The sequence below is a fragment of the Vulpes lagopus genome, chromosome 7 (assembly GCF_018345385.1).
Source record: "Vulpes lagopus strain Blue_001 chromosome 7, ASM1834538v1, whole genome shotgun sequence".
NCBI classification, from domain to species: Eukaryota; Metazoa; Chordata; class Mammalia; order Carnivora; family Canidae; genus Vulpes; species Vulpes lagopus.
Genome location: NC_054830.1, coordinates 102,386,889 through 102,401,192, shown reverse-complemented (window position 1 = coordinate 102,401,192; position 14,304 = coordinate 102,386,889). Strand labels below are relative to the sequence as shown.

The 14,304-nt window shown below is 37.8% G+C and overlaps 1 protein-coding gene and 1 long non-coding RNA gene across 2 annotated transcripts in view; both read right to left on the bottom strand.

Annotated features, from left to right (window-relative positions):
• LOC121494299 overlaps window positions 1–14,304 on the bottom strand; it is a 923,457-nt gene that overhangs the window by 223,885 nt on the left and 685,268 nt on the right. The window lies entirely within an intron of this gene.
• Window positions 178–715, bottom strand: LOC121494298 (60S ribosomal protein L21-like). The gene has a single exon (XM_041760565.1). The coding sequence runs from the start codon at window positions 680–682 to the stop codon at window positions 200–202; it is 483 nt and encodes a 160-aa protein (XP_041616499.1). The 5' UTR covers window positions 683–715; the 3' UTR covers window positions 178–199.

Sequence of the window (14,304 nt, the reverse complement as noted above, 5' to 3'; positions counted from 1 at the left end):
AACATGTAAAATGATTTTAAAAACTATAACTAGAAAAAAAAAACTATAACTAGAAATCTTTCAACAAATATAAACAAGTATTAAAATGTTTATAAGTAGGGGTGCCTGGGTGGCTCAGTTGATTGAGCATCAGATTCTTTTTTTTTTTTTTTTTTTTTTTTTTTTACAATCCTGAGGTCTTTTATTTTCTTTACAGTTATCATGCCATGAATTCATAGGGAATGGGTTCCAGCAGTTCAGGCTCCTTTCCATTGGTTTTCACAAAGTGTGCTTCTCTGGGTGGGGCAGGCTGGTGCTTCAGTTGGACCCAAGTACCTTTCTCTTTGGCTTCCTCCTTTTTCTGATCATTTTCCTTCACACGCTTCAGGAAGCTATCTCGGGTCTTTGAGTGTTTAATATGCTCAATGCGGACATTAATTCTCTTGGCAAGAATCTTGCCCTTAACTTGTTTGTTTACAACAATGCCAACAGCATGCTGAGTAACATTGTAGACCTTTCCAGTTTTGCCATGGTAACATTTGTGGGGCATTCCTTTTTGAACAGTGCCCATTCCCTTGATGTCCACAATATCACCTTTCTTATAGATTCGCATGTATGTGGCCAAAGGAACAACTCCATGTTTTCTAAAAGGCCTAGAGAACATATAGCGGGTACCTCTCCTCCTTCCCTTTGTGTTGGTCATTTTGGCAAATTACTGGAAGATGGCGGTTCCGGCCGAAAGGAAGGAGCATCAGATTCTTGATTTTGGCTCAGGTCACAATCTCAGGGGTTGTCAGATGGAGCCTTGAAACCAGCTCCACACTGTGCATGGAACATGCTTAAGATTCTCTCCTTCTGCCCTTCCCACCCCTTTCTCTCTAAAATAAATAAATAATTAATAAATTAATTAAATAAATGCTTATAAGTAGATTTAAATAGACAATAGAGGTAACTAAATTAGTGATAACTCAAATGTAACAGAAGTTATTTTTTAGTTATTAAATTGTTATGTTAAAACTTTAAGCATTCTCCCACCTTGAGAAAAAAAATCAGCTTGAGTTCTAATGAAAATTGTCTTCATGACTGTTATTCCTAGGTATGGTAGATAGTGTCCTTTTCTTTGTCAACATTTTTTTAAAAGATTTATTTATTCATTTATTTATGAGAGACACAGAGAGAGAGAGAGAGAGAGAGAGAGGCAGAGACACAGGCAGAGGGAGAAACAAGCTCCTTGCAGGGAGCCCGACATAGGGCGGCGCTAAACCCCTGAGCCACCTGGGCTGCCCATGACAATTTTTTTTTTTTATTTGACTTTTAGATTTTGTTTTAGAGTAGTCTTAGGCTCACAACAGAATTAAGAGGTAAGTATTGAGATTTCCATGTACATCATGCTCTACACAGGCAGAGTTTCTCTCTCATCATCAAAGTAATTCGCCGAGTTTTTTTTTTAAATAATAATTGTTATTTAATTAATATGAATATAAAATATATTTTTATTGTATTTGCATATTTATACTATAAATATAAATATAAATTATTATTTTTATTAGTTTTTGCCAAGGATAAACCTACAGTAACACATCATAATCACCCAATGTCCATAGATTATATTATGGTCCACTCTTGATATTTACATTCTATGGGTTTGGACAAATTTACAATAACATCTATTCACTATTATAATATCATAGCATATTTTCAGTGCCCTAACACAAACAAACAAAGGAAAATGATTCATCTTCTCCCTATATTCCCTTCAACTATTCATCTTTTTATTGTGTCCACAGTTTTTTTTTTTTCTTTTCTGGAACATCATATAGTCAAAGTTATATATAGTATGTGACCTTCTCACATTGGCTTATTTCACTTAGTAATTTGCATGAAGTTTCCTCCATGTGCTCCTATGGCTTGATAGCTCATTTTTTAGTGTTGAATAATATTTCTTTGTTTGTATTTATCACATACACGTATTGAAAAACTTCTTGGTTTCTTCCAAGTCTTGGCAACTATAAATAAAAGCTGCTATAAACATCTATGTGCAGGTTTTTGTGTGAGCCTAAGTTTTCAAGTCCTTCAGATAAATGCCAAGGAGCTGAAATCTTCAAATTATCCAGATGTCACTAATATCTTAGTCTGTTCCAATCCCATTGCCACTTACGTTTTCTATGCCAAGTATGGTTTATGAACTAGTAATATCGGCACCAAATGAGAGCTTTTTTTGGAATCTCAAGTCTCACTCCAGACCTACTAAATTAGAGCTTGTATTTGATGAAAGTCCTCAGGCAATCGATGTGTACATGAAAGTTTGAGAAGCAGTGCCATCAATTCTAACACCTCTGATTATGAAATATAAATCTCCACTTTGACCTAGAGTTAGAAACATGTCTAAAATCAGTAGGAGCTTTTGAGACAGACAAAAAAAAATCTTCAAATCCCAGCCCTTCTGCTTCTGAAGTGATTCTCTTAAACAGGTAATGCAACATTTCTCCTCACTTTCTCCATCGGAGCAGTGATGAAAATAAGACCTTGTTGCTGTATTAAGAAATGTTATATGCAACTGATGAATTATTGAAAACTACAGCTGAAACTAATAATGTACTATAAGTTAGCTAATTTAATTTAAATATAAAAAAAGAATTGTGATAAAAATCAAAAGTACTCATCACAGTCTGAGGTATAATAAATGGTCAGTTGTTAGTAAAAATTATTATTAGAGATAAATAAATTAGAGAAATAGAAGAAACAGTTCTTGAGGTTACAAAGTGGTTAGTGGTAAATTGTGAATTAAAGATAACCTGATAACTGATGGGACTTATTCCAATGCCATGCCACTTTGCTATAATAGCAGTTCAACTAAGCTTATATTTCAAGGATTTTTAGTTTTCTCCTGGAATTATGATCAACATAGTAATTTTTATATTATTTTTACTGAGAAACATTTTTAGGTAATGGGGAAAAATGAGCCCTCTCTTAGAATATATAAAAGAAATATAAAAGACTGTTTAAAATATATTTCCTTGCAAAACATATTAAATGGATCATTATTTATATGAGATTTTTAAAACTCACTGTGGCTTATTGTGCAAACTTTAAACTGACATTGGATAGGTAAATTATGTTTAGGCTGTTTTCAAGAACTGGATTTTTGATTCAATAGACCATAGCAACTCTTTGATGTGCTATATTGTAATTCATTAAATTATCTTCTAGCACATGCAAAGCTATCATGATGCTAATAGGTATTCATATTTAAATTATGAACTAAAGTTACCTTATACATATATACGCCAATTTTTCATATCAAAAAGCTTGGAACTGAAAGAACTATAGAGCAAAACACAGTATTTGAACACATTTTTATGGTGTTGTGATTTCTAGATTATCTCTGTATTAGTTAAACCTATCTGTTGTGTCAGTTATCATTTCATTGCCTTTCATTTCCAAATGCACCTCCAATATGGTAAACAACAGAATTGGTTTAAGCATTTCTCTTTTAAAACGTACAATGTTAAAAAAATAATAAATAAATCTACAATGTTAAGTTTCTCAGCAGAGGGCAGCAGGGGAGATTTTGCAGGAGGTAGAGACTTCCTCCATTTCACAGCATTATCCAGGAGGATAGGCAGTGTGGGTTTGAGGACATCTGGTAAAGAACTACTTAGCGGTCACAAGCCCAGGATGTGGTCTTTTGATCTTTCAGCCTCATCCTGGCAATGATATTTCTACAGACAGCCTGGACTCCTCTGACAAGCCTAGCACAGCCTGCATAAAGCTACTTGTGTCCAGAAGGTCATACACCAAGTCAGTCCTTCTTCAAAGAGTAAGTTCTAACAACCTTTCACCCCTACTGGCACCTGGATTCCCACTACAGATCCAGCAACCGTTTTCTTATCACCTGTTCTTTGTCTATACCTCAGGAGGTGGCCTGTTGTTTGCACAGCAGTTCTGGCCTGGCCATACCAGTGGCCAGCTCTGCTCTCCAGGAGCCAAACTACATTTTCTCCAGTATTTGAACACATTTTTACAGTGTTGTGATTTCTAGATTATCTCTGTATCTGTTAATACCCTTTTCAAGTTTATCCTTTCTTAGGTATTCTCTCTCAGCCTTACCATATAGAATTTCTCTATATCTTATAGTTATGTTTGTCAGAGTCAATAATTCTTTGTATTAAACTGTTCTGCTTTAGCCTACTACATGTTTTTTGTTTGTTTTTTGTTTTGTTTTGTTTTTTGTTTTGTTTTGTTTTTGTCTCCTGATTGGGCTCAGAGTGCTACTTCGGCTTTCTACAATTAGAAGTGAAACTTGTTCAAGAGATCATTTTATTACAATAAGGGCTACTATTTATTGTGAACCATCTATGTGCCAGGAATTTCACAATTACGATCTCACTTCATCCTCATGGAAATCTTATGAAGTGGGTACTTCATTCTACAAATGAAGGATACAAGGCTTATAATTAAAGCAGTTTACTCAAGGTCAAATAACTGACTCAAGACTTAAAACGAGTCCTCTCTCAATACTATCATTGTGCTTATCACTACTATCTTAACTCCTAAACACCATAAAAGTCAAATAAAATGTCCACAAATATTTTACTTTTTTTGAATAATTGATAACATAATATCTTACGGGTTTATTATCCAGATAGAACGTAAAATACATATTTGGATATCATAGCTTTCCAGGTTATGCTTGAAGCCATGAATATAAATAGAATCACCCAAGGAGAACGGAGAAAAAAAAAGTTAACAGGCTTGGAGAAGACCTGGGAAAACACTGCCATTTAAAGAAAGAGGAAAATAAACCTTTACAGAGAACTTACAATTTCTTTTTTTTTTTTTTTGAGTAACATTTTTTTTTAATTTTTATTTATTTATGATAGTCACAGAGAGAGAGAGAGGCAGAGACACAGGCAGAGGGAGAAGCAGGCTCCATGCACCGGGAGCCCGACGTGGGATTCGATCCCGGGTCTCCAGGATCGCGCCCTGGGCCAAGGGCAGGCGCCAAACCACTGTGCCACCCAGGGATCCCGAGAACTTACAATTTCTAAGTACTTTTTCTACCAAAGAGTAGAAAAAAAGCAAGTGTAGTGTACTGGAAGCTGAGAGATTTTCAGAAACGAAACGCCACAAAGAAAACAAGAAGGATGATGAAAAATATGTTTTGGCTTTAGCAACATAGAGGTCAATGGTTAGAAGAGTGAAATTAGTGGGCCTAAATCTCATATTATACTGAGATGAATGCACAAAAATTAAAGAAGTATAAACTTTGAGTAAAGCAACTCTTTAAAGATACTTGACAATGGAAAGAAGAGGACTTCTGTGAAGATATGTAGGGCCAAGGTGGTATTTTGGGTTATTTTCCATAAGATGAGAGAGACTTGAAAATGTTGAAGTTGCAACATTCTGAGAAATTAATGTTTAAGATATAGAAGGGAAATAAATGATAAAATCCTCAAGGAGATAGGAAGTATAGGGAGCATATAAGGGTGAATTAAAATAATTCTTAGTTTTAAAGATTTTTACATCAACTTTGACATTCACTGATTCTGACACTAATCTTACCTGAATCATACACATATAGAAAAGGGGGATGGGGAGGGGAAGAAATAGTTTGTTTTCAACAAATTGAGTTAGCATCATCAGCCTTGCATGGTTTTCCTTAATTTTAAAGTTCTTCTAGTAGAAAGCTCCATTTGTCTGGAAGCTATAAAGTCATCTTTTGGAATTTCAGATTCCTACTATGTGTGATATTCTCCAGTCCTCTAGGGAGAAGAAGCTGCTGAATTCATAGACATGTTTAGACTAGTAAGGCCTACTGCAGAGAAAGAAAGATGTACATATTTCAAAACATAAAAGGACTGAAGTAGACTATAAGCCCCTTAAAGGGAAGGACTATGTCAAATCACTCTGTTGTCCATTAACTAACCTAATCTTTCACTTTGGGCAGGTACATAATTAGGATACTTAGATAACCATACTCATCCTTACCTAGTATATTGGGAGGTTTGGCTTCCATAACATCCTTTATAGAAAAGCTGTGTCTATCTAAACTGATTTCTTCCAATTTTAAACTAAGCAAAGTAAAATATTAAACCCTCTCTTGCTGTGGTGTATTCCAAGTGTCCCTATATGTCGCATTGTCTTTTAACAGTCTTTATTCTCATTCAATCAACTCCTTCCCACCCCCTGTAGTTTTCCAATTTGACCTTTCCACATAATTCAAATGCTATGACCTAGCCCACACTGAAATAACTCTTCAACACAATTTTGGCAAAATTAAAGTAGCTTCTGGCTTTTGGAAAAAAGTAATATATGTTAGCTCTTTATTTTCTTCTAATTTTTGAGATTCAAGTGATGCCATAGTGCTTTATCGTTAGCTACATCAGCAGTTAGCTTTGCCAAGTGAGGTTGCTAGCTCTTCTAAATGCAAATTAAAAGAGAAAAGAAAAGAAAGGAGCAAAGCATTAGCAGGCAGCAAAGTGATATGGTACATGGCCAACAAGGTAATAGCCTTATGGTGAGCCAGTGCTGCAGAGAGGGAGGGTTATCTTGTCAATGGTATTAAACTTAAGACCCTGTTTCACTTGCACTGATGTCTGTGGAGGGAAGGGACCCGGATGCAGGAGGAGATTAAGAACTTCTCCCTAAATCGGTAATCAGTATCCTTCTAACAACTACAGAAAGGGTCTTAACATCTGTGAGAGTAGTCACTGTCCAGGCTGTGAGGAAACACAGGGAGAAGTGTGTAATGCTCATTGCTTCTAACTGTGAACACTTAACACTTCTGGCAACCAGAAAGAATCTGCAGTGCCCTCTTCATTCACAGAGGACACTATGACTATATATTATTGAAGAGTGGATATTAGAAGAACATCTCATCATTTTTAGAGTTTTATTTCATGTTCATAAAAACATTTCCATTTTTCTCTTCCTGAAGAGAGCCTCTTGAACTGAAACTGCCAGTGACTTTCCACATCCCTCATCCTGTTTCATTACAGAAACACTCATAAAGACACAATTTTCTCCTATCAATAAATATGTTTGATGTTCCATAGAAGTTCTATGTAATACATGCAGAACAATGGAGTCAGACTCTAGGATAAATTATTGTCAAAACAACTTGAAGCAACGAGCCTGCCTCTGGATGCTCGGCGGTGGATGTGATGCGGGTGTTGTGGAAAAGCAGAATGAGCAATAAAGCCCATGAGTAATAATCATAAATCCCAAAGAGGCATCACCCTTTCTTAAGACATTTTTAAACTCCTTGAAAAAGAAGGCTATAAGGTGCAATCTGCTTTTAGAGGCATTATATCGTTCTAATACATTTAGTTTAAGTTTGAAGTGGAGCAGGCCTGGACTGAGGAGCTTTTTCATGCAGTGGACTCAGCCGCAGCTCCACGTGGACTGCCAGGATGGGACGTGATGCTGATGGTGTTCTGAGCAGACTCTCAACATTTTCGTAACTTGAATTTGTTTTATTTTTACATCATATTTCTGTTAAAGGCTCCTAAAATCTCCTAGCCATCAAGTGTCTCAAAATACAGACTAAATGGAAAGTATCTGGGGACACAGAATAATTTAGTGTGCCTTCTGTATAGGATAAAGGACAAAAGGACTGATGTTTCTCAAAACAGACCATTAGGTTGGCTGTATTCAATTCTGATTCTATATATTTAAGACTCATTGAATTCATAGTTCAAGGTACTTGCTGCCAAGATAAATAGGTTTGTTTTCTGCTTTTTGTATTTTCTCACATGAAGACACACTCACTGAGAAATCAAGTAGCAATTTAAGAACTAGATACACTGTGTGGGAAACGTCATGTTGGATATATAGTCTAGATGAGCCCTTGATTAATATATAGAAGATTCACCTTTTTTCTTTCACTTCTCATTATTTGGAATCACATATCGGACAAACCAAACAATACTACATCTCAAAGGGAAAAGTGTACGAAAGTGCTTGTCAACCAAAACTCCTAGTAATTTATCACAGAATTTTCAATGTGCTGTTTTCCATGAACCTCATGCAAGTTCAATGAGTATTATTGAAGTCCACTGTCATGTAAAGTTTAGATCTTGCAAGGATCCTAGGAAAAAAGTTCATACCCTCTATTCTGAATATTGGTAAAATATATGTATAGTGCTCAAATAACAAGGATACAGTGAAGCAATTTTTAAAGCTTATCCTACCACAGTATTATTTTAAATACTTAGTAAAGAGATAAACTCTGTTCAGGCAATCTCAAGACAGGGGTTTTTATTACTTCCAGAAGTTGAAGTAATTATTTAATAGCTACTATAGTCTGTAAAACATTTTAAAGTTCAGGTTGCACGTCATTAGCATAGAGCCTCAGTCCTGCAGATTTCATGCCTCAGAAACAGGCAACATATACTTCGTTTGAAGGAAATTTACATAGAGATATCTAATTAGCTACCCTGTGGGGTAAGGAAGATAAGCCGAGGCATCTGGTCAACACACTCAATGGGGATGGGGAGACCTTGCTATCTCTATAAAGGGGGTAGAGATTTATAAATCTTATTATTTCCATATATATTGCCTTTCACAATTTACCAGCTTATTTTCACATAATTCATTTAATATAATAGTTATATAAAAGGTAAGACATTACTTTTTTCTATTTTTATTGTTATAACTTCTCTGTACACTTATCACCTTAATAAAGCCTAAATATTACCTTGAGATGACATTTTTAGTTTCTCAAAACCTTCACTATATTTCATGCTCTTTGGAAGCATGGGGTATGCATAAAGTGCCTTTTTTAGTTATAGTGTCCATACATGTATTGTATCTATACACATACACAAATAATACTGTAAAGTTCAGTACATGATAGCCACTCATTGAGGGCTGAAACAATGAATCACTGAGTGAATAAAGGAACACCTCACATTGTCTCATTTCTCTTTAGCCCGTTTGATTATCCATTCAACTAATTTATTACTAAGTACCTAGCACTGTGCCACCCTGTAGGATATTAACAATACAGTAATCAATTAAAGGTTATTCCACAGTGTGGTCCAATGATCTACCTGCTGCCATCTGGATGCTTGTTAAAAACTCAAATTCCTGGGCCCAATCCCAGACTTACTGAACTAGAATCTCATGGATACTGAAGTCAGAAAAGCATTGCACAATAAGTTGACAATCTTGTGAAAACAGGTCGATGGATTTTTAAAAAATCATGTTCAAAAAACATCCTTTCTTTTAATCATTCTACAATATTTTCTCTATGCAATTTCTCTTAGTTATAGATTGGGTAAAACTAAAATTCAGGACAAGTGGAAAACTAAGAACAACATGTAAATTAAAGTTCTAAGCCAAGGTAAATGGTGAACTAGTTTAGTGGGTCTAGGACTTCATAAAAAAAAAAAAAAAAAAAAAAAAAGTCTTTCTGGGAACCCATCCTTGTGAAAAGCATTAACCTATTAGAGAAAATCAGACAGGAATCAACAAATGACCTGGAGTCCTAAATCAAGGAACAATTTTTATCCTCATTTAACCATGGTTATGTAGAATATGAAAATACGTATTCCCAGTAGTGGAAAAACCAAGTCCTAGTCAATTAAATTATAGATTGCCACTGGCTTACATTTATGCTTAAAAATTATATATTATTTTCCTTTCCCATTTCTATTACTTGATATTCTCGCAACTCCTGTTTTTTAAATATTATAACTGTTTTGTAACACAGAGTTCAGTTTACTAAGACCTAATCCACAGGTAAAGAGCCCAGTTTCCTTGCTCTATCACCTCTGTCTCAGTGAGACTGAGTCAGTGCTACACTTGGGGCCTTCCTGCAGTCTCAGACCTCAGAACACTGATCATGTTTTAGGGTCAGTAGCTACAGGTAAACTGGATGGATTGGGGCGGGGAAGGGGGAGTAGGGATTTTAAAGCTGGGAGGAGTGGCTATTTATCCCAGCTCTGTTGGTAATCAGTAGTGTGGCCTTATTTACTTATTCTTTGCTTTTCTCTAAAATTTAGTCATGCAGTATTAAAGAATCATTGCAAGGAAGAAAGATAAATACTTGCCCATTTCCTGGTGATTAATAGAGCCAAGATATAACCACTATTGTTAAATGACTATTAAATCCAGGGTGGTGATGTTTAGGCCTAGAAAAGTAAATCAAATTATTTGAAGTCACCCAGCTAATAGAGTGCAGTGTGTCTTAACTTGCATTTACTCAATTCTTGTCCGTATAATTTCCACTCTCAAACATTTCTTAAGTTTGTAGATGAGTTACAGTGGGGTTATAAATGGGACAGGGGTAACTGCCGAGAATATGGAAGTGGACAGGGAAGAAGGAACACATGCTCCTTCTGAGTTAAAAGATCTCAGGCAGAACAAGAACAAGAGGCACCTGCTGGCCAGTGTCCACAGTTCTGCCGAAATGTGAACACACAGGACTATCTGAAGCCTGAAGGAGCCTGTCAGACTGGCCAGAAGTAGGCGGTGGCACTGCAGCAGGAGTGGCTGTCAGACCTTCAGCCAATTTTTTACCTTAGCAGCTCTGGCTCCCTGGTAGTCTCCATTACATTACCCTCTGAATTAGTAGAGATTTTCTGACCAAATACTCTTTTAAAAGAAAACCTGTTTTTGAATCAGGAGAAATGTTAAAACAGTTAGAGTTCAAAGTCTGAGGTAGTCACCATTCTGCGTGACCACAGGAAATGTCTTAGTTTTGTATGCATGGCATGGGCCACAGGAACTAAGAGAGGCTAAGAACTCACAAGGCCATCTGGGGAAGTTTCTTCAAAGGCAATGGCAGGGTAGGTTCTATTTGAAGAAAGATCAGAGCAAAGAACAGTTAATTGTAGTTAGAATAGAGTCAATTGTATCATGTTGCTGGCTTGATTAGAGAGCCAGGACGGTGATGGACAGTGATGAAGAGATTTTTCTCTAAAGCAGGGGTCAAGAACCTTTTTTCTGTAAAGGGCTAGACAATAAATATTTTCAGTTTTGAATATTTTCAGTCTGACAAAACATAAGGTTTTGTCACAAGTACTCAGTTTGTCACTGTAGCGCAAAAGCAGCCATAAATGACTGGCAAATGAATCAGTAAGGCTATGGTCCAATAGAATTTTGTTTGCTAAATGTGCAGAAAGCTAGATTAGGTCAACCAGCTATAGTTTATCCACCTCTGCTCTGGAATAAAAACGTTTAAAATGAAATAGAAACATTTGTGTTGTTTCTGGTGCCCCTACCCCACAGCCAGTGGGGAGACCTGAATTTTTCTTGAACCAAAACCTCTTCCATATAACACAGAAAATACCTTCATACGTTATGAAGGTACAGTGCAGGTAAGATGCTGACAGCAGTGGCCACATTCATAAAGAAGCTTGAAAAGCAGACTAAAACCTAAGGCTTCATCTGATTTTATACCCTGCTGTGTCTCAGCACCTAGCATAGTACTTAACAATTGTGATAGGATTTCATAAATTTCTAATAAAGGAATCCATTCACATACATGCAAATTCATACTTAAAACAACTAGGAAAGAATTTACCTTAAATGGCTTCAAATATGAAACCTGTATTTGTACTTATAGCTGGATTATTTAATTAAAAAGTAAAAAAAAAAATCCAAACAAAAAAACTGAAGAGAGGAAGGAAGGAAGGAAGGAAGGAAGGAAGGAAGGAAGGAAGGAAGAAGGAAGGGAGAAAGGAAGAAAAAAAAGATGTGTTTTTTTTTTTAAGTTTCACATAGAGTTATGTGCTTTTAAAAATCATTGACGAGGACAACCCTCTCAGGTCCCCTCCTTCTTCAGGTGCTTTATACTATCACTCTGTAATTGCTCAATAAACCTTGCTTTGCTGCTAGCCTAAGATATCCACCATCATTAAGAACAACTGTGAGTAGTGGGCAGGGCTCTCCCTCTCTTTCTCTGTCTTTCTGTGCCCATTTTGTTTGTTGAAACAATGGGCATCCATCAGCCATGTAAGAGCAATTAGTGGGGCTACCATTCTCAAGCCTTGGGTGACAGGCTCTCTGGGCTCTTTCCAACAGATCTCACAACAGAAGTTGGGAATATCAGTTTAGTAAGGACTCAAAACTCCTTTGGAGCAGATCACCAGATGTGAGGAACCTAGGGAAAACCTAGCAGCAACTGAAGGGCTTGACCAAAGCTACCCTTTGGTGGCTCTTAGAAGGATTCCTTAATTGCCCATTCGGGCATCCAGACAGAAACTCTTCTACTACTCATTTATCAGCTGATTCCTCTCCTACAAGAATGAGTGGGAAAGCCCAGGATAGTCTCCCTGACATTCTCCTGTGAGTGGTTCAGGTGGTATCCAAGGGATCTCACTCACAGTTCCCTGTTAACAGTGAGAACAGTCTCCTGTTTCTGACTCCTCCTACAGGCTATACCACCTATGGGAAGGAATGGCGAAGCAAGGCAAAAGAACTAAGGCCTAAGGGTTCTCCCAATTTCTCAGATCCTCCAGGGTTTATCCCAGGTGAATTTGCCCTCCATGGGTACCCTATTTTGTCTCTCCATATGGCTTTGCCAGAAAGAACAATTCAACTAAAAGAAGTCTAGTGTATCTATTGACTTCTAAGGGAGTCTTAAGGGTGAGGGCACCAGGGCTATTCTCTGGAGGTAGGGTCAAGCCTGGGTAAGCATGACTACTACTCCCAGCACCTCGCAAAGAAGAGGAGGCCTCTGGCTGTCAGTGGGGTGAGTAGCTGGGGCTACACAACAGGAAAAAATGAGGAGGAACTGAGGTGAGAAATGCCTTTTCCTCTCTTTCCAAGTCTCTCTGGTCAACTATAAGAAATTGAGGTAAGGGGTGCCTTTTACCCTCTTCTTGTAGAGGGGTAATTCTCTGACCAAGACCCTTATTCCTTCAGAGTCCCATGTGGGCATTATAGGCTATACAAAGAGTATTGGTCAATATTGTTTACTCAGACACCTTCCTGGTTTTAACTGGGCAAATGCAACTCATTTTCTTTTGTTGTGGGGCCACAATATAAGTTGTAGGATGAAACATGGCCACCTGAGGGTCTTCACCTTTCTAGTTTTAACTGGGAAAAAGGGCATCTGATTTTCTTTTGTTCTGATCTAAGCAATGTAGGATTGATCCTAGCCTCCTGGCTGATCTCTTCCAGACTCCCCTGCCTTGGGGTGGGGAGCAGGGGAACGAACAAAGGAACATCACATCCACATCAAAAGTTGATAGGCAAATTGAGGCCACAGGGAATCTCCATCCCTGGCTCCATCTTTCCTAGGGTAAGATCAGGTCCCCTTACCTGTCCTGCCCCGTCCTGGAACCTCTGCCTGTGCTTGAGGGCTTTACCCTCTGCAAGAAAGAGGACCAAGGGGAGGTGCCACTACAAGACCTGAGATGAAAGGAGACTTCAAAGTTTTCCAAAATTGGATGTAATGCTTCTGTTAAACCAGACCCTCACTGAAGCAGAAAAGTGTGGTTTTTTGGCCACTGCTGAAAGATATGGGGATGAAGGGACAGATGAGCCCGTGGGTGGCCTCAGTTTCCAACTGGAGCCCAGGCTGTACCATCTCAAGATTCCCAACTGGGACCCTAATGATCCACCTGGGAACAGGTATTGCCATCACTCCCAAGTATGCATCATGAAGGTATTGAGCAGTACGTGGGGGCTTCTCCCTCATTAATGGCTATAACTGGAGCCAACTGTCATTAGTCTACCTCAGGACAGAGACTTTAAGGAATATTTCCAAGCAGCCACCAGAACTCCATTTGTTTTGGGTACATTCCTTGTCTTCTCCAGCCTGACATGGGCTGCATATTTCCACTTTGGTGGAAAAAATATGGCATCTACTCATCTGTCTGAGTTGACAAGTTTTAGAACTGGGAATGATTCTATCTAGGCTTGCTGAAGGTCAAGCAAGCTTGAGTTAAAATGGTAGTTAATATTGTCTGTATCAAAGGTGTCATGGGTAATTGTTAGGAAAGTTTTATTTGGATGACAAATGGGATTACATCTAGGTCTTTTCCAAATAGGCTTAATGCCTGAGAGCCCCATACTTCTCTTAAGTAGAGATATTAACTCTCATATTGATAGCCCTTCAGGAGACTAGCAGTAGCCTCCCCTCAATAGAGGCTGATACTAATCCTTCCCTACCTCTGGGACTCAGGCTGAAGTGGGTCAGGCTGTAACAGCAGTGCCTGTTCCTATTCACCTTAAGGACCCCACAACTTTCCCTCATTGGAAAGGTTTTTGGGCATAGCAAGACACTGTCACTCATGGATCCCCAGACATGGAGAAATAACACATTCCGTCTACTGGTTGATCAAGGGCACTCAGAGTGGGTACCCATCT

Excerpts from the sequence above, each read along its gene's own strand:
- LOC121494298 (XM_041760565.1), bottom strand. The coding sequence starts at position 682 with ATGACCAACACAAAGGGAAGGAGGAGAGGTACCCGCTATATGTTCTCT.